The sequence below is a fragment of the Sus scrofa genome, chromosome 17 (assembly GCF_000003025.6).
Source record: "Sus scrofa isolate TJ Tabasco breed Duroc chromosome 17, Sscrofa11.1, whole genome shotgun sequence".
Classification (NCBI taxonomy): Eukaryota; Metazoa; Chordata; class Mammalia; order Artiodactyla; family Suidae; genus Sus; species Sus scrofa.
The window spans coordinates 51,392,550-51,413,366 of record NC_010459.5 but is presented as its reverse complement, the minus strand read 5'-3'; the positions used below and the strand labels follow the sequence as shown (position 1 = coordinate 51,413,366).

The window sequence follows — 20,817 nt, the reverse complement described above, 5'->3', positions numbered from 1 at the left end:
GTTTTTAGCATGTAAGACAACCCTTTTCTTCATCAACAATTTCTTAGGAATTCTGAACACTTAACTACATAAAACAAAAGGCCAATGCTATCTCTAAATGACTGCAGACTTATAAGTAACCTCTGGCCAGAAGAAGTAGGGGAGGAAAACTTAACCCTGAAAGAATGAAACCCCAATTTCTCTGGCAGCTTCATCTAAATTCTTTTTTGGCACAAAAGTTGGAAATTCTTGAAATGGTGGATATCTCAACATTTTAGTACACTTTGCTCCAGTAGGAAAAAAAGTTTTCCTTCAATTTACATGGCTTTATAAAATACATAACTATTTTATAGCTTTGTCAGCATTTCTACATTCCAATCAAATGTCCTCTAATAAAAAATACTTTCTAGACCCTAGCACTCTGCCTAGAAATGCTCTTAGCATTCCAGTCACCTGAGTTAGCAGATAAGTACTGAAAGTCAGACTTACTTTCTTTTATCTTTTCTTCTTCTTCTTTTTTTTTTTTTTTTTTTTTTTGCTTTTTAGAGCCACACCTGCAGCATACGGAAGTTCCCAGGCTAGGGTTGAACGGGGGGCTTCAACTGCTGGCCTATACCACAGCCACAGCAAGATCAGATCTGAGCTGCCTCTTTGGCCTACACCTCACGGTAACGCTGGATCCTTAACCCACTGAGTGAGGCCAGGGATCGAACCCACATCCTCATGGATACTACTCGGCTTCACTACCACTGAGTCATGACAAGAACTCCCAGACTTACTTGCCATCACCCCTCCCAAGACCTGGCTGAAGAGGCTGGTTATTTGCACAGCATCATCGAAGAAGTAAACCTTGTGGATGGAGAGCCTTGGCTGACTCCCAGCATCACTGCACTCCATGTCCAGTTCTGGGGTGGCCATTTGGTCAGAGTTCATCCTACAACTTCTGGTGGAACCAGGGAGAAGAGGAGGCCACCTCTCCAGGCTAAGGAAAGTTAGCCTGAAGCTGTCAAGGCTTAGCAGGTGAAGAGAGCCTGCCTGAGAGGGAAGCCAAGACAAAAGGAGGCACTGTTGAGAAATGGAGAGAAACTTGGAGTTCTCTTCATGGCTCAGTGGTTAATGAACCCAAGTAGGATTCATAAAGATGCAGGTTCGATCCCTGGCCTCTTGTGGTGGGTTAAGGATCGGCCGTTGCCGTGAGCTGTGGTGTAGGTTGCAGACATAGCTTGGATCTGGCATTGCTGTGGCTGTGGCGCAGGCCGGCAGCTGCAGCTCCGATTTGACTCCTAGCCTGGGAACCTCCATGTGCTGTGGGTGCGGCCCTAAAAAGCAAATAATAATAATAATAATAATAAAAAGAAACTATAGTTCTTATTTTTAAGAAACTATGTAAGTTGACCACAAAACTATTAACATCCTTAGTAGTACCGTGAAGTCCAGGGAAAATACAGGAGGGGTTGAACCAGAGGAGTAGGAATGCTGGTATTGACAGGGGAAGGAGAAAGAACAGAGTCTGAATGTTCATTTCCAAAGCTAACCTAAACCAGTGCTATACTGGGAATGGATTATTAAATATACCAAACCAGATCCAAGGAAAAGAAAATTATACAAAGCACCAGTGGTGATAAGGGCAAATTAAACAGCATCAGTAGGCAAGTGGAAACTAGTAAAAGTAACTATAATATAACAAGCTGATGAAAGCTTTGGCTGATCTTAGTAAAACCCTATTAAGTATCCCCACCCACATTTTTGTCTTGATTTAATACTTACTGAGAATAGATCCCTGCTTCTTCCTTTGTTAACCACTTCAATGAACTTGCAAGTGAGCTCACATGTTATTACACTGATCCACACACGCTAAACAGAGGCTAATTATGTTAACAGTTAATTGCCACAGGAAACAAAAGAGGGAAACAGAAGTGAGGTAGAGGGGAATGCTCTCTGAAGACTCTAGATATGATTGACATTAAAGTGAGCCATTTCTCAGTCCTAAACCATAAAGTGAAAGTCTGTTCCCACTGTAAAATTCAGTGATTCTGAAGTATCAATTACTTGCCTTAGTTGAGTGTCAGCACAGCCTAGTAGCAGACCTTAGAATGAACATGAATGCCCCTTTCCAAAGCTAACCGAAACCACTGCCATATTGGGAAGGAATTACTGAATATACTAAACCAGATCTATAAGGCAAAGAAAATTAACTTATAAAGCATACACAATCATATATATAAAATCAACTTATAAAGCAGCGGTGATGAGGAAAAATTAAATATCATCGGTGGGCAAGTGGAAACTAGCAAAAGTAACCACAATATTGCAAACTGATGAAAGCCTAGGATGTGTGCCCTGAGGGCAGTTCTGGGAGGAGAAAGGGCTTTCCAGCTGTATAGAGGGACTTCCATGTGACCTGCAGGAGGTCATCACCCCTCTCTGAGCCCCAGTGTCCTCACCGATAAAGTGGGATCATAACCCTCTTCTGGCAGCTTGTGTGAAGATGAAATGAGCTCAGATATATACCACATCTCTTGTGGTTCCCTGCACTTTGGAGGCACTCAAAATATGGTATTGATACTGCTTTTATCACAGGCTCACCAATAAGCACTTACCTAAGGAAACAACAGCAACGCTCTCTGGCAAGAAATGCAATCTGTATCGGATCAGTAAATGCACCAATATGATGCAGATAGCTGTGGGGAAAAAAATAATGCATGGTTAGAACATCTCAACTTTGGTTTTTTGTTTCTTTTGGCCGGGCCCCTGGCATGCATAAGTTCCCAGGATAGGGACTGAACCCATGCCACAGCAGTGACTCAAGCCACAGCAGTGACGTTGCCAGATTTTTCACTCGCTAAGTCACCAGGGAACGTCATCCATACTTCATTATATGCCTTAACTAGTTTGTTTTCCAGTTACTGAAAGAGCAAGAGACATCTCTCTCTCTTCTAAGCTGTTAAACCTGAAACAACCATTTAAAATTACTCAAACCGGAATTCCCGTTGTGGCTCGGCGGAAACGAATCTGACTAGTATCTGTGAGGATGCAGGTTTGATCCCTGGCCTCGCTCAGCGGGATAACGATCTGGTGTTGCCGTGACTGTAGGTCAAAGTTGCAGCTCGGATCCTGCGTTGCTGTGGCTGTGGCTGTGGCTGGCAGCTGCAGCTCCGATTAGACCCCTAGGCTGGGAACCTCCATGTGCCAAAAGTGTGGCCCTAAAAAGACATACATACATACATACATACATACATACATAAATAAAATGACTCAAACTTCCCTGATTCTCAAAAATGGTTCTCAACTTTTTGGAAGTAATCATCAATTGCAAAACTTTAAAAGGGGAGAAAGAAGTCAATGAAATCAATCACTTTTATGCAAACATAACTGCAACAGAATATGCCGACATGAAGTATTTTGCCACCATGTGATTGGTTATCTTTTAACACAGAAGGAAGTGAGGGGGTTTCACAAACAGGACCAAGTCAAAACTGGTTTGGTGATAAGAACATCAGAAACCTAAACATGAGGGGGAGGGGCAGTGGTTGAGGGCTTCCCATGAGGCAGGCACTGTGAGCACTTCCCAAACGCTGTCACATTTGACCCTCGACACCCCCTCTGAAGGAGCTATAATCACCACTATCTCCTTTGATTAAAGATGAAAAAACTGAAGCTAGAGAGGTCACATTGCTGCAAGGCGCTGCAGAGTTGAGCTTGAGTCCAACCCTGTGCCCTTAACCAACAGGCACCCACCACCTCTCTCCCGGGGGACCTCCAGGCCTCAACCAGTAAAAGAAGAACAATGTCTGACTCTCCTCACAGGGGTGTTGTCATGAAAGAAAAGAAACAAAAAGATGTAAAACTATTTGAAAGGAATTTAAGTATTTCTGGACCACAAAAAGCAAACTTTCACACAAATAACTCCTAAATGTAACATCAAGGCTTCAAGGCCCAAATGTAGCCTGCAATTCTTTTTTCTTTCTTGGACACCGAGGAGGTGTGCCATCTCCTCAATCAAAGTATTATCCTGACAGTCCTCGATATAAATGTGTGGCTTTTTTTGGTAAAGGGAAATGTTTAAACAATGCACATGGCTGTTAACCGGCCACCCTCAGAGGCCACCCTGACAAATTTGATTATCTTTAGTCCCACCAAAAAGCACCAGGTGGCCAGAGAAAGGAAACAGTTGTAAATATAGAAATTTTGTCCTCCTTTCATTCTGTGCTTTAAACTATCAATCTGTGGTGTTATTATAAATATTTAGCCTAGTTAGAAAAAGCCTACATTAAATACTAAGAGCAAGAAAAAAGTTCCAGTGCATGAGCACAACACATGACCAATGAACACGTCTACTGTCTAAAAAGGCAGGCATGTGAGCACACAATTAGACAGAAAATAGATCCAGGGTGTTGAATCAGTTTCTGCTCTTTCTCTGCACCAAGGCGGATGAAAAAATGTAAAGCTGGTTCTCATAAATCAAACAAGGATTTGCAGCTTTAAGAACAAAAGTGAAGGAGTTCCCTTCGTGGCCTGGCAGTTAACAACCCAACGTGGATCCTTGAGGATGCAGGTTCAATCCCTGGCCTTACTCAGTGGGTCAACGATCCGGCGTTGCCGTGGGCTGTGGCCTAGGTCACAGAACGAGGCTCGGATCCTGTGCTACTGTGGTTGTGGCACAGCCAGCAGCTGTAGCTCCAATTCGACCCCTAGCCCGGGAACTTCCATATGCCAGGAGTGTGGCCCTAAAAACCAAAAAAAAAAAAGGGAACAAAAGAAAAAACTGGTTGTCAACCAGAGCTACCAGGGAGCTGATCAATGCCAGGGAATGATCTCCAGCCATGCAAAAGCTCTGCGAAGACAACCCACAAAACTGGAGAAAAGATTTGTAAATCGTATGTCTGGTGAGGGTGTAGGTCCAGAGTACATAAGGAACTCTTAGAACTCAACAACAAAAAGACAACACAATTTTCAAAAGGGCAAAGACGTTAAATAGACATTTCTTCAAAGAATATATGCAAAGGGCCAATAAGCCCATGAAAAGATGCTCATCACCATTAATTCATAGAAAAATGCAAATCAAAACTGCAGGGAGATCCAACTTCCCCCTCACTAGGATGGTTCTAATTGCTATAATCAAAAACAAAACAGGGAGATCCCGTTGTGGCTCATGGGGTTACAAACCCAACTAGTATCCATGAGGACGCAGGTTCGAACCCTGCCTTCGCTCAGCAGGTCAGGGATCCGGCATTGAAGTGAGCTGTGGTACAGGTCACAGTCACGGCTCAGATCCTGTGTTTCTTTGGCTGTGGTGTAGGATTGTAGGACAGCAGTTGCAACTCCAATTAGACCCCTGGTCTGGAAACTTCCGAGTGGCACAGGCACAGCCCAAAATAAAAATTTAAAAAACAAAACAGAAAATGACAAGTGTTGGCAAAGATGTAGAGAACCTGGACCTCTCGTGCATTGCTGGTGGGACTGTAAAGTGGTGTGGCCTCTGTGGAAAAGTCTGGCAGTTCCTGAGAAAGGTACACACAGAGGAACCATTTAACCTAGCAATTCCACTCCTAAGTACATACCCAAGAGAAATAAAAGCATACGCCCACATAAAAACCTGTACAACAATGTTGACTGCAGCACTTATTTACAATAGCCCAAAGGTGGACACATTCCCAATTCCCTTCAACTGAGGAATGGATAAACATAAAGCAGAGTATATTATTCACCCATAAAAGGGAAATTCTGACACGTGCTACACAAATGAAACTTGAAAACTTCATGCAGAGTGAGGGAAGCCAGACACAAAACGCCACATACTGTACAGCTCCACCTGCAGGAAATATTCTGGGTAGGCCAGTTCCTAGAGACAGCAGAACACTGAGGGGAGGGAGAATGGGGAGTGACTGCTTTTAACGGGAATTAAGATTTCCTTTCGGGGTGATACAAAAGTTCTAGAACTAGAAAATGGTGATGGTTGCCCAACACTGTGAGTGTGTGAAGTGCCACTGAATTGTAGACTTTACTTATTTCATGGCCACACCAGCAGCATATGGAAGTTCCTGGGCCAGGGATGGAATCCCAACTGCAGCTGTGACCTACACCACAGCTGCAGTAACGCTGGATGCTTTAACCCAATATGCTGGGCTGAAGATCAAAGCCATGTCTCCGAAGCAACCTCAGCCGCTGCAGTCAGATTCTTAACCCACTGCACCACAGTGAAAATTCCAAATTATACACTTCAAAATGGTAAAATTTATGTTATGTTTATTTAACCACATACACATTCTTTTTCTTAAAAAAAAAGAATGAGGTTGATAAAAAAAGCAGTAACACGGAAAGACCTCCAAGACGTTCTATGAGATGAAAAGGCAAGTTACAGGACCCCACCTGCACTAAAACAAACTCTGAACTATATATGCCTGCTCATCTATATGTGCGTATGAATGTACATACGTATATACACATACAAGTTCATGTCTTCAAGTATGCTTGGATAAAAACCAGAGCAAGAAGGGACAAGAACTTGTGTGTGGCATGGAGGGATGAGAATAAGTTAATGTGCTTCTAATTTTTCATGCCTGAAATTATAATTATGGAAAATATATTGAAACATAGACACGTGAATTTTAACAACTCTATTAAGTTTCATGGCCAAGTTCCCTTAGTGGTTCAGCAGGTTAAGAACCAGACATAGGGTCCGTGAGGATGCAGGTTCAATCTCTGGCCTCACTCAGTGGGTTAAGGATCCAGTGTTGTTGCAGGCTGTGGCGTAGACTGCACATGTGGCTCAGATCCAGTGTTGCTGTGCCTGTGGCTGTGGCCAGCAGCTGCAGCTCTGATTTGATTCCCTAACCTGGGAACTTCCATATGCTGCAGGTGCAGCATTAAAAAGAAAAAAAAAAGAAATAAATTTAATGGCCTACAAATTAATGTTATCTGTCAAATGACGACAATCGTTAGCTCTAGCCTAAGTCAATAACAACGATTCACCATTGCTTCTACAAGTCAAACATCAGCATTTTGTTTAGATTAAAAAGCTCATTATAATCTAGTCACTTATGATGGAGCATGATAATGTGAGAAAAAAGAACCTATGTATATGTATATGTAACTGGGTCACCATGCTGTATAGTAGAAAACTGACAGAACACTGTAAACCAGCTATGATGAAAAAAAAATAAAAATCATTATATACACATATATAAAAAAAACCCTCAAATCTGGGGGAGTTCCTGCTGTGGCAAAGTGGGTTAAGGATCAAGCACTGCTGCAGCTGCAGCCTGGACTTGATCCCTGACCTGGGAACTTCCACATGCCTCAGGTATGAACAAAACAAAAAACCAAAAACCCTGTTCTTTGGTCTCTGGCACAAGCTAATCTTAGATACTCCACACCCTGAAAATTACTTTGAAAGTCTTACTTAGCCTTTTCACCCTCCTGTGAAAAAAGTGATTATAAAAGTTTTTCTTTTCCAGGCCTGCCTTTTATATTCGCTAACATATCATGCTGACAACAATGTAAACAGACTAATAATACTAGGATTAAGGATTAAGATACTAAAGACTTCTTGAACAAGGAAAGAACTGCTTTTCTTCTTGTATTCAACTACAAAGTTTCCTTTTTCAAAAGAAAAAGCAAACCAAAGAACAAAACAAGAAGTAATCCTAGAAATAGAATTCAATTACACTGACAGTAAAAAATTACTTGGCATACTAAATCTAAATGGACATTGTATACTTGTGGTTGGTGTACTTTTTTAGTATCCAACTCAAAAGTTTTTAAAAAAATCTATGAAAACAAGGACAAATCCTGGGATTTTAAATAAAATTACCATCTTATTAAAAATAATTAACCAAGTCTGAAGAGAATGTGAAAGAAGTTACACTTTTCCTCAAAAACACAGCCCTAACAGACATCAGAGAAATACTTTGCACCTTTCCGTCCAATTGTACCTTCCACTCTTCTGAAAAGATCTAATTAGAAATATGATCCAGTATCATTATGGAGGAGCAGAAAGTGTAAACTTTCAAACAAGACTTTGGAGGCTCATATTCTAAGCTCTCTCTTCTTAGCTAATCCAAAGCGATTGTGCAGTGTCAACTGGGGGTTTTTTGGTTTGTTTGTTTAAAACAGTTATCTACTGTCCAGAGTCTCTGGAAGGCATCTAAGTTACTGCCTTCTATCTAAGCTTCTCAATCCATGTCTGACAACCTGGATGTCACTCTCTAGTCTCCCTCAAACCAGGTTTGTCAATCACTTAACCTCTCTGGGCCTAAATTTCACCTGTTAAAGGAGGATGAATAAAATGAGATAAGCTTGGGAAAGTGAATCCGTTTAGAGAGAAACATTACGTAAGTCAGTAACAGCTCGGGTGGTACACAGCTACAGCAAAAGTCACGACCAGTTAACTGTCATGACAGAGGTTAACGCGAACAGCGTGCTAGGGCAAAGGTGTCTGATCTTTTACTCAACAGCAAAACCCTTAACTAATCAAAGTTTTACACAGAGGCCTAATAGATACAAGAGACAAAGTGCTGCTCTGGTCAGAAAGTCAGAGGCTCTTCCATTTGACACCCCCTCCAGCTACTGCCACCCACCCAGCCACCCGGCCCCCCATAGGTGGACACTCGTCAGCAGAGTCTGAAGTACACTAAACTAGAAGACGTTAAAGGTTCTTTCAAGATCAAAGATTCTTTAATTCTTTCTTTCAGAGGACATCTAAGATGCTACATAAAGAAAGGGCTCTTCAAAATTGCTAAGTTCAATGACTTTACAAAGAAAAAAGGAGTATCCTGTGATGATGTTATGAACTGACTGATCATTGACCCTCAGCGTTTGAAGTGAACCAGATGGGAGGAAGACCTGACAAAGTCAACACCAGATAGTGTTCTCACTGTGGCTCATGGGGTTAAGAACCCCACTCGTACCCATGATGCAGGTTCGATTCCTGGCCTCACTCAGTGGGTTAATGATCTGGCGTTGCTGCCAGTCTCAGCACAGGTCACAGACGCAACTTGGATCTGGCGCTGCTTCGGCCGGCAGCTGCAGCTCCAATTCGACCCCTAGCCTGGGAACTTCCGTGTGCCACAGGTGCAGCCTTAAAAGAAAAAAAAGGAAAAAAAAGAAAAAATAATAAATTAAAAAAAAAAAGTCAACAGCAGTGGACATGGGGTTAACCATATAGACAGGGTACACAGACACTCATAAGGGTAGCAGGTGGTGTTTCTGCATGCATTCACCTAGGACGAGGAGGCTGAAGAAAATGGTCATGCCGCTCGACTGCTCCTCCTGCTGAGCCTGTTCCCCTGTCTGCACGGGGAGGATGGGCTTGGCAGGGGTCGGGAGCACCAGTTTCGTAGTGACAACTGGGGTGGTGTGAAGGGTGACATTGAAACCTTCGTGAGTTGTATTGGGGAACCTGTTGGAGAACATAAAAAGCAGCAGAATTAGACAAGGGACAAGGGCCCCACAGGATCAATGCACGCACAAACCAGAAAGAGAATGGGGCACAGAGCTTTATGGGACTCACAAGTCTTGCAACCAACAGGAAGGCCTTGGAGGGAAAATGATTAGGAAAATCCCTGCCTGCCACAGCAGCAAGGTACCAGCAGCCTCAGGGGCTCTGACAGAGCCACAGGACAGAGAGAAAGGGGAATCAGGGCGGGTGTAGAAACAAAATGCTGCCTGCTCTTTGCACTTAACGGGGGATTTAAGTGGAAGCAAACTAGAATCCGGTGACAGTCCGAAGCCCATTACTGTTTACGTATTTTATTTCTCCAGTGGACATTCTTTCCCTGGGATTCCCCCGCCACCCCTTACAAACTGAAGAAACCACCTGAATCTGCCCAGTTGCTGATCTGGTCAGAATGTCCCACGCTACTTTACACAACCCTCCTCTGAGTTCAAGAGGCCCACGTGTAAGCCCCTCTGCAATATCCCACTCCACCCCACCCCCGTGTTCCTCACAGTTATCTCACATTGTGCTGGGACTGTAAACTAGCCCAACACTGACACAACAATCATGGTAATTGTGATTAGAACAACTAATGCTCAGGGTTTTTGTTTTTGTTTTTTTTTTGTCTTTTCTAGGGCCGCATCTGCGGCATATGGAAGTTCCCAGCCTAGGGGTCTAATCGGAGCTACAGCTGCCGGCCCACACCAGAGCCACAGCAATGCCAGGTCCAAGCCGCATCTGCAACCTACACCACAGCTCACGGCAACGCCAGATCCTTAACCCACTAAACGAGGTCAGGGATCAAACCCGCAACCTCATAGTTCCTAGTCGGATTCGTTAACCACTGAGCCACAACGGGAACTCCAGAACAACTAATGTTTTATTCCAGGGGCCAGATAACACACAATCTACTTAACATAACCTACTTAATAGGCATAACAAGTCTGAGGTAGGGTACTACTACTTTCTCTCTTTCACTCATGAATAGCAGGCTCTGAAACATATAACTTGGCAAATATCACTGTTATCGGCAGAAACAAGCTCTGAAACCAAACTGGAAATCACTGGGCCATATGACCTCTTTTGCTTTGTGCTGCTGAGGCCCAGTTTAGTGTCTGGGACAGAGAAGATGATCAACAAGTAAGCTGACTACAGAGTTCGCATCCTGGCTCAGCAGCAACGAACCTGACTAGTACCCACGGGGACACAGGTTGATCCCTGGCCTCGATCACTGGGTTAAGGATCTGGCGTCGCCATGAGCTGTGGTGTAGATTGCAGATGCAGCCCATATCTGGTGTTGCTGTGAACTTCCATATGCCGAAGTAAGCTGACTAAATAAAATGACCACCAGGCCAAAAGACATACATGAAATGTTGTCAGGTGAGGAAGTCAAATTTCAACCACTGGTTGATTCCTTGTTACTTTTTACATACTCATTCCACAAACATAGATAGGGCATCTATAACCTGCAATAGACTGTGCCTGGCAGGTGGGTAGATGGACTAAGAGTGGTCCTTCTCCAGAAGTACCTGGAGGACAGATAACCCCACTCCCTTTACCTCATCTTGTACAGCTAGCCCCCCTGCTCACTACACTCCTGCCATCCTGCCTTCGTCCCTCAAAAAGGCACTCAGTTCTTTCTAGATTCTAGGTTTTTGCACCTGCTTGTTCCTCTCCCACCCCTCCTTCTGGTCATAAAGGTTTCATCTGGCACACCACCTCTTTCTGAGAAGCCCCCTGCACCCTAATGCCACTGCGTTTCTTTCAGAGCACTGAAAGCATGCTATTTATGGTCTTTTTTCCCCACTAACACGGAAGCTCTCTGAGAGCCGCTCCTGGTCGGCCTCCGTCACTACCATGAGACCAGGGGCCGCAAAAGATTAGATGGCTAGTTAATGAACAGATAAGATTCAGTGAAAAGAAACATATGAAAAATGATCGTTACAATGGAGGAGGCGGCTGGCTACTTATGGGGAGCGCGTGGGTGACTTTCTGGAGGCGGCGGAGCGCTGCGAAATCAGATGACCGAAAACTGGGAAAGTGAAATTTGGGTTGCAGTTTGCGCAAGACGGCTTTCGAGACCTACGCTGGGCAGCCGATCCCCAGCCCGAGGGTCCAACCTCAAGGAGGCTGCAGGGCCCAGGCCCGTCCCTCCCGCCCTCCTCGCAGGGGCCGGCACGGTCAGTCCTGGCCAACCAGCACAAGGAGCTCCGCCTTCGGGGGCCGGAGGGCGGCCTGAGGTGCTCGCCGTCACCCGATGGGGCCCAGCCCTGCCGCCTCCGCCGCCCGGGAAAAGCCCACTCACTCCTCTTCCGCCATCTTCTCCCCCATCCGGCCGAGCCTCCGAGACCACCGAGTTCGGAGCCGCGGGGCTAGCGGGCCCGCTTGTGCTTCCGGCTTCCGCTGGAGGCGCGGGCGGGTCGACGAGCGGGGGGCGGGGTCTCGGCTGCGCGAGGGCGGCATTTCTGTCCCTTCGTCTCTATGGCCCGAGGGTGGGAGGAGACTCGTGGGGGGCGGGGGCGAAATCTGTGGGAACTTTCAGGATGTGTGTCCGGCCTCCGTCTCTTGACCCTGGGGCCTCACGAGGTTCCGGCTTTGCCCTTCCACAGGGTAGGGACGTTTGGGGGACGTTTGACCTGTGAGGTCACTGTGACTCACCCTAAGAGCAAGTTCTTTCCATCCAGTGCCAGGGCTTCACCATGCTAAAATTGGGAAGGAAGCTTCTAACGTAGAGGGACCCCAGGGGTATACTTACCCAATCTGTTTTCCCCAGCCGTAAAGAGAACTAGCCACTTGTGTTTGTGCAGGATTGTGCAATATCCTTCTGTCAACGTTGAGTTCTCACTCTACGCCTATCCTTAAAGCAGATGATAATGACCTAGAGATGGATCATTCATTATTTTTTCCCTGTGTCAGCAGATGCTCATTAGACGCCTATTTGTGTCTGGCAGTGGTCTGTAGGGGTGGGGATACAGGAAGGAACAAGGTGAGGTTGGAGGGATAGGAAGGACCCCATCAGGGGAGTTGGTACCTCCCTTCCTGGTTGAAACCATCACATCTCAACAGCTTTGATAGCTTCCTATCTGCCCTTATTCCTTCAGCTTTTCCACACAGCTGTCCCAGTGATCCTTTTAAACTTCCCAGTCACTCTGCTGCTCAAAGCCTATACTGGCTTCCAGTCTTAATCAGAGGGGAAAAATTTTGGAGAACCTACAGGACCCAACCGTATCACCTCTACCTTCTGAGGTGCACACTCTCCACTGTAGTCACAGTGCCTTCCTTGGAATACCTGAGACCGGGAACGCTTCCACCTCTGCACTAGCTGAGCCCTTATTCTAGAATACTCGGCTCCTAGGTTTCCCCTTGGTTCCCACTTTTCCCACTTTCAGGCTTTCGGTTTATCCTTTCCTTGTCCGTTATGCCTTCCCTGACCATCCTATCTAAAATCGAAACCCTCTCCCCTGCTCTGTGTTATTTTCCTCCATAACAGTGAGCATATTGTATATTTTACTCATGTATTCCTATAGTCTCTTCTCTCGGCGAGAATGTAAACTTGGGAATGCGGAGGCATTTGTTCTCTGTTTATCTCCAGTGCTGAGAACAATACCTGGCACGTAGTAAATACTCAAGAACAAATGATCCTTGAATAAGTAAAAAGTTAGTCAATTCCAGAAGTGTTAGGAAACAGAAAGTTTTTGAAAAGAGGAGTACTGTGGAAAGCTGGGGGTGGGGGGGTGGCGGAGTGGACGGGCAAGAATGGAAACCAGTTATCCAGGTGAGGGCTGATGGCACTTTGAATCAAGGTGACAGCATGGATATGGCAGGAATGGTTGGACTATGGGTAGATATTGAAGGCAGGATTGGCTGAAGGACTGTGTCACCTAAAAGAAAGAGGGGAGTCAGGGATGATGTCAGGGTTTTGGCCCTTGAGGAACTGGGTGGAGAAGAGAGCTGTTTGGCTCAAAGCTGGACTCCCCTGCTGCGCTAAGACCTCTTAAGACTGTTGTCAAATCTAATTGAGAAAATGGATGTTCTTCCTGTGGGTGTGGTGCTGGGCTATTGTTTCCTTAATTCTTTACATTTCTTTCAGGCAGATACTATCCTCCGCCCACAAGGTGAGGTGCAGAGAAGTCCAGACACTTGCCCGAAGTCACACAGCTGGCAAGTATCGAGGGTGGGATTCAGGTACAGTCTTTGTTTTTAACCAGTACCCCCTGTTGCTCGTCACTGCCTTAATTTCTCTGGGTCCAAAATGGGACTAACAGCCTACTTTCCTCCCTTAGCCCAGAGCTTGGCAGGAATGAACTGGCATGTAAAGTACTGAGAACGGGGTTGTCTCTGAGCCTGAACCACATTTATGAACCAAGAAGCGGAGGCTGTTACTCTTCTTCCAGCCCCAGAAAACCCCACCTGGCTGGAGTCGGGCCCCTGTGGGCTGGGTGTTGGCTTCCTTGCATCAGGCTGCAGGCTGTGGGCCAGTCGGGATGAAAGCGGGGCCCAGAATTCATCGAGGGGCTGCCTCATTGTACTTGCCGTCCCACCCACGGCCTTCACCATAGATTCTGCTGCTCTCATGAACCTGTTAGCAAGTAGGAGACCATAGAACAGTGGCTCTCGGGACTGTGGGCCAATCCCGGGCCCTCTATACCTGCTCCTGGGAATAAATCTAGGACCCCTTGTCATTGCCCCCTGGAAGGCAAATATAGCCTTTCAACCTGCAGTTCTGGGTTCCTGTGCTATGCCTGGCTGAGAAGGGGCTGGCATGCAGGCTCTGGTGCCAGGCTGTCCTCTGGACCCCAACTCAGGACGCTGTCACCCTGGGACACCACAGCACCCTCAGAGCCTTGGATTAGAAAGAAAGCTCTTGCCCTGGTTCTCTGTTCTCTCTGCCCTCTTAACCCAGTCTTCCTCCTTCTTGCCATTCAGGTCTCAGCTTACATGTCACCTCCTCAGGGAGGCCCTCCCTGACCACTCAGTCTAAAGCAGGGGTCAGTAAACTTTTCCTGTATAGAGCCACACAGTAAATATTTTAGGCTTTGTAGGCATTCTGATCTGTGGCAACCACTCAACTGTGCCATTGCAGTGGGAAAGGAGCCATGGATGATTTAAATAGGCATGGATGTGTTCCAGTAAAACTCTGTGGATATTGAAGTTTGAATTTCTTATGATTTTCACATGTCATGAAATGTTCTTTTTATTTATTTTTTCAACCGTTTAAAAATGTGGAAACCTCCTGGGTCATATGAAAACAGGTGGCAGTCTGGATCTGGCCCACTGTGGGCTGCCGACCCCTGGTCTAGTATTTTATTTTTATTTTATTTTTTATTTTTGTCTTTTTGCTATTTCTTTGGGCCGTTCCCACGGCACATGGAGGTTCCCAGGCTAGGGGTTGAATCGGAGCTGCAGCCGCCAGCCTACACCAGAGCCATAGCAACGCAGGATCTGAGCCGCGTCTGCAACCTACACCACAGCTCACGGCAACGCCGGATCCTTAACCCACTGAGCAAGGGCAGGGACCGAACCCGCAACCTCATGGTTCCTAGTCGGATTCGTTCACCACTGCGCCACGACGGGAACTCCCAAGTATTTAAAAAAATTTTTTTTATTATAGTTGAACCCTGGTCTAGTCTTAAACATGAGTGTTTCTGAGACCCTTATAACTATCAGATATTTTTTTCCCTTCTTCCCTCCCTCCCTCCTTTCCTTCCTTCCTGAGTTTATCATCCATTTCCCCCTCTAGAATATAAGTGCCATCAAACAGGGAACTTTTCTCTCTCTCTCTCTTATCCTTCTTCTGGCCTTTATCTCTTCTAACATTTCTTGAACACTTATTCTGCACTAGGCATTATTCCAGGTACATTATGCTCGGTAATTTATTTAACCCTATGAGGTACTCTGATTAGCCCAATTTACACTTGTGGAAACCTGATGTCTTGTTCATCATTCTATTTTCCCAGAGTTTAGAAAATGCTGAAGCTGTCAACAAAGCAGAGGTACTAATGAAAACTTATTAACAGATTTGATAGTTCATATTTTTTAAAAAGGGAATCAACACAGTTATCAGTCAAGATTCAATCAGAGAAGTAGAACCAATGGGAGATATTTATTAAGGGATTTACTGCAAGGAAAATACTGCAGAGTTATTATTTTATAATTCTGTAGGTTAGAAGTGTCACGGGACAGAGTCCCTTGTGGCACAGCAGGCTAAGTGTCCTGCGTTCTCACTGCAGGGGCTCGGGTTACTGCTGTGGAGCAGGTTCAGTCCCTGGTCTGGGAATTTCTGCATACTGTGAGCGTGGCCAAAAAACAACAAAAAAAAGAAGTGTCATGGGGCTAAACCTAGGGTGTCAGTAGGGCTCCATTTCTTCTGGAGACTCTAGGGGAGAATGTCTTTCTTTGCCTTTTCCAGCTCTTAGAGGCTGCCCGCATTCCGTGGCTTGTGGTCTCATCCTGTATCTTCAAAGGCATTAGTGACATCCCTCCCATCTCTGCTTTGGTCATTAGTTCACCTCTGACTCTGACTCTGCTGCCTTCTTTCCTTTAGGAGGAGACCAGTGATTTCATTGGGCCATCCATACCCTACCCCAGATAATCCAGAAGTGTCTCCCTGTCTTTAGGTCAGCTGATTGGCACGCTTAAGTTCCCCTTGTCATGTGACATAATATATTCAGAGGGTCCAGGGATCAGCACATGGACATCTTTGGGAGGCATCATTCTGCCTACCATACCGTGCGAAAAATATGTTCTATATTGGTTTTCCCTGTATTTTTTGTTACCATTTAGTATTGTTTCAAATTGATTTACACATGGGGGAGAACTGGACATAATTTTTTAAAGTATGTGGACATTAATGTTGTAATCTGGCCCTGACCACTTAGCAGGTAAAAGGCACTAGAATTACCAAATTGGGCTTATAGAATTCATTGGCGTCAGGTGCAACAGATATGCCTAAGAGTTTGTGGGAAAAAAAAATTCATATTTCAGTCCTCTCACAGACCTGCTGGGTCTTGGCCATGGAGCCTAGGATTCTGAATTTCTTCTCAGTTCTCCCCTCCCCTTACCAGACTCTGCTGGTGCCTGCTCAGAATGTCTTGGAGGGTCCCACTGGTGCCTGAGGCCTTCTTCTCAGCACAACGCAAGCCAACAGTGCTGGGGAGTTGAGGCTCCCAGAACAGCCTTCAACCAGTGACTGGCAAGATTTGGAGGCTAAATACCCCCACTCCTTTGCCCCTTGGATGGGACAAGTCTGAAGTCATAGTCTAAATAGTTTCCCAGACCCTCCTAGTGGGGTTAAGCTCCAGCTGCCCACAGTGGTGACCCATTGAACACACACACACACACACAACCAGCCATTCATATCCTTGGGCTCTGCATCCTTGGATTCAACCAATGGCAGATCAAAAATATTTGGGGAAAAAAAAAATTCCAGGAGTTCCCGTCGTGGCTCAGTGGAAACGAATCTGACTGGGAACCATGAGGTTGGGATTGATCCCTGGCCTCGCTCAGTGGGTCAAGGATCTGGCACTGCCGCGAGCTGTGGTGTAGGTCGAAGATATGGCTTGGATCTGGCATTGCTGTGGCTGTGATGTAGGCTCACAGCTGTAGCTCCGATTGGACCCCTAGCCTGGGAACCTCCACATGCCATGGGTGCAGCCCTAAAAAGACAAAGAGACCAAAAAAATAATAATAATAATAAAGTGTAGTTGATATGCAATATTGTGTTAATTTCAGAGGTACAACAAAGTGATTCAGTTATACCTATGTTTTTTTCTGATCCCCCCCACCTTCTTTGGTTTTTTTAGGGCTGCACCCATGGCATATGGAGGTTCTATACCACAGCTCACAGCAACGCCCGATCCTTAACCCACTGACCGAGGCCAGGGATCAAACCTGCGTCCTCATGGATACTAGTCAGATTCATTTCCACTGAGCCGAAATGGGAACTCCTGGTTCTTTTTTTTTTTCTTTTTTCTTTTTTTTTGTCTTTTTGCCATTTCTTGGGCCACTCCCGCGGCATATGGGAGGTTCCCAAGCTAGGGGTCGAATCGGAGCTATAGCCACTGGCCTACACCAGAGCCATAGCAACGTGGGATCCGAGCCGCGTCTGCAACCTACACCACAGCTCACGGCAACACCGGATCCTTAACCCACCGAGCAAGGGCAGGGACCGAACCTGCAACTTCATCGTTCCTAGTCGGATTCGTTAACCACTGCACCATGACGGGAATGCCCCTCTTTTTTTTTTTTCTTTTTTCCTTTTCCATTATAGATTATGACAAGCTGTTGAATATAGTTCCTTTGCTATATAGTAAATCCTTGTTGCTTATCTATTTCATGTATCTATTAATCCATCCTCCTACTTCATCCTCCGCTCTTTCCCTTTGGTAACTATCAGTTTGTTTTCTGTGTCTGTGAAGTTTACAATCATATTGATATCAGAATCTTAAAATTAAGACTGTTTATGCTCGCTCTACAGATTAAAAAAAATATATATATATATTTTTTTTTTTTGGTCTTTTTTTTAAGGCCACACCCGTGGCATATGGAAGTTCCAGGGCTAGGGTTGAATCAGAGCTGCAGCTGCCAGCCTACGCCACAGCCACAGCAACACCAGATCCGAGCCACATCTGCAACTTATGCTGCAGCTTTTAGCAGTACTATATCCTCAACCCGCTGAGTGAGGTCAGGGATCAACCCACATCCTCATGGATACTCATCAAGTTCTTAACCTGCTGAGCCACAACAGGAACTCCCCAGTCCAGGTATTGAGTCTGAGCCGCATCTATGACCTATGCCACAGCTGTGATAATGCTGGCTCCCTAACACACTGTCCTGGGCATGAACCCGTGCCTCCACAGTGACCCGAGCCACTGCAGCGATGCCAGATCCTTAACCCACTGAGCCACAATGAGAACTCCATATATATATATATATATATACACACACACACATATATTTAATTGAGATGTAATTGACAGACAACATACCTGTACTAACTTCTGTGTCTTCTCTATATTAATTTTCTACTCCTACATCTGGGCAAACTAGGATAATCCCTTCAAGAATTTCTTATGGTAATCAGACGTGGTAACGACTTCTGAAGATAAGCCTGTTTAAAAAGAAATCCTGGTGCTTACCATGTGGCAGGCATCAGGGGTGGAGAGATGAATCAGGCATGGCCCTCTAGGGAAGGAGGAAGTGGAATTTCAGCAGATGTGGAGCATTTCATTTTAAGATTAGCCCATTGAGACGTTTAGGAAAAGAGGGCCAACTAAACACAGACTTCACTTTTGCTATACCATTTTGGTCCCACTAGGTTGACAATAAAGGGTTGTTTTGGCCATGCCCACAGCATGCAGAAATTCCCAGCCAAGGATGGAACTTGTGCCACAGCAGTGACAATGCCAGGTCCTTAACCCACTAGGCCACCAGGGAACTCCAAGGGATTTATTTTTTTAAAGACATAAACCCTTAAGGACTGGAGAACAGGAAAAGAGACAATAGTGAGGGAATGGGCAGTGGAAATGAATCTGACTAGTGTCTATGAGGATGCAGGTTTGATCCCTGGCCTCGCTCAGAGGGTTAAGGATCTGGCATTGCCGTGAGCTGTGGTGTCGGTCACAGATGTGGCTTGGATCGTGTGTTACTGTGGCTGTGGTATAGGCTGACAGCTACAGCTCCAATTGGACCCCTCATCTGGGAACCTCCATAGGCCATGGGTGTGGCCCTAAAAAGCAAGAAAAGAAAAGGAAGAAAAAAAGAGACAATAGTGAAAAACATTTTGGAGAACAGAAAGCAGATGAGTTAATCAGCAGATGCCGCATTCTCAGGTAGCAGTGGGGAAAGCCCAGGCCAACCTGATTTACACCCAAAAATCCCTCCCAAAGCCTCTGAAATTGGTGGAACCAGATATCTCTGAAAGTAAAATTGAATGGAGGAGGGGAGCAAGTGGCAGAGAGGAGGGTGTGAAATAGAGGAAATTGCCTGAAAGTCTGCGAAGCAGTCAGATTTCCAGATCTTCCTAGGCACCGACTCTAGGTAACTGGGCACCTGCCTCCACAAAAGGCTGGAGGTGGGTTTGATCCCTGGCCTCACTCAGTGGGTCAAGGATCTGGCGTTGCTGTGAGCTATGGTGTAGGTCACAGAGGTGGGTTGGATCTGGTGTTTCTGTGGCTGTAGTATAGGCTGGCGGCCACAGTTCTAATTTGACCCCTAGCCTGGAAACTTCCATACGCCTCAGGTGTGCCCCTATAAAGCAAAAAAAAAAAAAAAAAAAGAAAGAAAGAAAGAAAAAGAAAACAGGAAGATCGTGTCTTAGTTTCCAGGGACTGCTATAACAAATTACCACAGACAATGGAAGTGTATTATTCTCTCCCAATTCTGGAGACCGGAAGCCTGAAACCTAAGTGTCATCGGGGCCATCCTCCTTCCAGAGGCTCTTGGAGGGATTCCATTCCTGGTCTCTTCTAGCTCGTGGTGTCTCAGCATTCCTTGGCTTGTGGCTGTATCTCTGTCTCCTTCATCTTTACATTGTCTTCTCCATGTTTCCGATCTCCCTCTGCCTCTCTGACAAGGACTCTTATGGAGTTCCCTCTGTGGCACAGCGCGGTAAGGACCTGGCCTCTCTGCAGCAGCTCAGGTCGCTGTGGAGGCATGGGTTCAATGCCTGGCACAGTGGATCATGGATCTGGCATTGTTGCAGCTGTGGCACAGGTTGCAGCTGTGGCTCAGATTTAGTACCTGGACCGGAGAGTTCCTGTTAGGGCTTAGCAGGTGAAAAACCTGACTAGCATCCATGAGGATGTGGGTTCCATCCCTCATTGGGTTAAGGATCTGGAATTGTCGTGAGCTGTGGTGGGTGTAGACTGCAGGTGTGGCTCGGGTCCTGTGTCGCTGTGGCTGTGGTGTAGGACAGTGGCTATGGCTCCAATTTGACCCCTAGCCTTAGGAACTTTCATATGCTGTGGGTATGGCCAAAAAAAAAAGGGACACTTGTGATGTCTTTAGGGCCCATCTTTATATCCCAGAATTATCTCAAAGGCCATAACTTATCACAGCTGCAAAGACCCTTTTCTACAAATGAGGTAATATTCACTGGTTCTAAGAATTTACCATGGATACCTTTGGCAGGGGGAGGGGGGGCTTCGGGGGCCTAAGTGCTGAGACAGCCGGTTCCAGTCCATTATCACAGCAGCAGGTCTGGCCCCGTTGCTCACATACAGGGGCCAGGCAATTGTATGTGGTGGTCTTTCCCAGGCCATTCCATTTCTGGTAGAAGGCTGGAAAAGTCTTCTCCAAAAAATCTGACTAGACTCAGAGGAATCATCTAAAGATATATATATTTTTTGTTTGTCTGTTTTTTGCTTTTTAGGGCCACACCCAGGGCATATGGAAATTCCCAG

General features: G+C 45.7%; 1 protein-coding gene and 1 long non-coding RNA gene across 5 annotated transcripts in view; one reads left to right on the top strand and one right to left on the bottom strand.

The window, feature by feature from the left end:
- The window catches only part of SLC9A8 (solute carrier family 9 member A8), a 76,216-nt gene extending 63,910 nt beyond the window's left edge, over positions 1-12,306 (bottom strand). For 2 of the 4 annotated variants that reach the window (XR_002340027.1, XM_021077955.1), the window contains exons 1-3: positions 11,721-11,863; positions 9,201-9,379; positions 2,580-2,660 (exon numbers count right to left, since the gene is read on the bottom strand). Coding sequence is in view for 2 of the 4 variants with exons in the window: in XM_021077955.1 (XP_020933614.1) it covers positions 2,580-2,660; positions 9,201-9,379; positions 11,721-11,746 (286 nt within the window). In the remaining 2 variants the exon portion in view is untranslated. Of the gene's footprint in view, positions 1-2,579; positions 2,661-9,200; positions 9,380-11,720; positions 11,864-12,170 lie in introns of those variants that run through there. The other 2 variants (XM_021077956.1, XM_021077957.1) reach the window with 2 other exon arrangements.
- LOC106506057 lies at positions 11,908-14,759 on the top strand. The gene is made up of 3 exons (XR_001301039.2): positions 11,908-12,025; positions 13,506-13,600; positions 13,699-14,759. It is a non-coding gene; the product is annotated as an uncharacterized LOC106506057 (long non-coding RNA).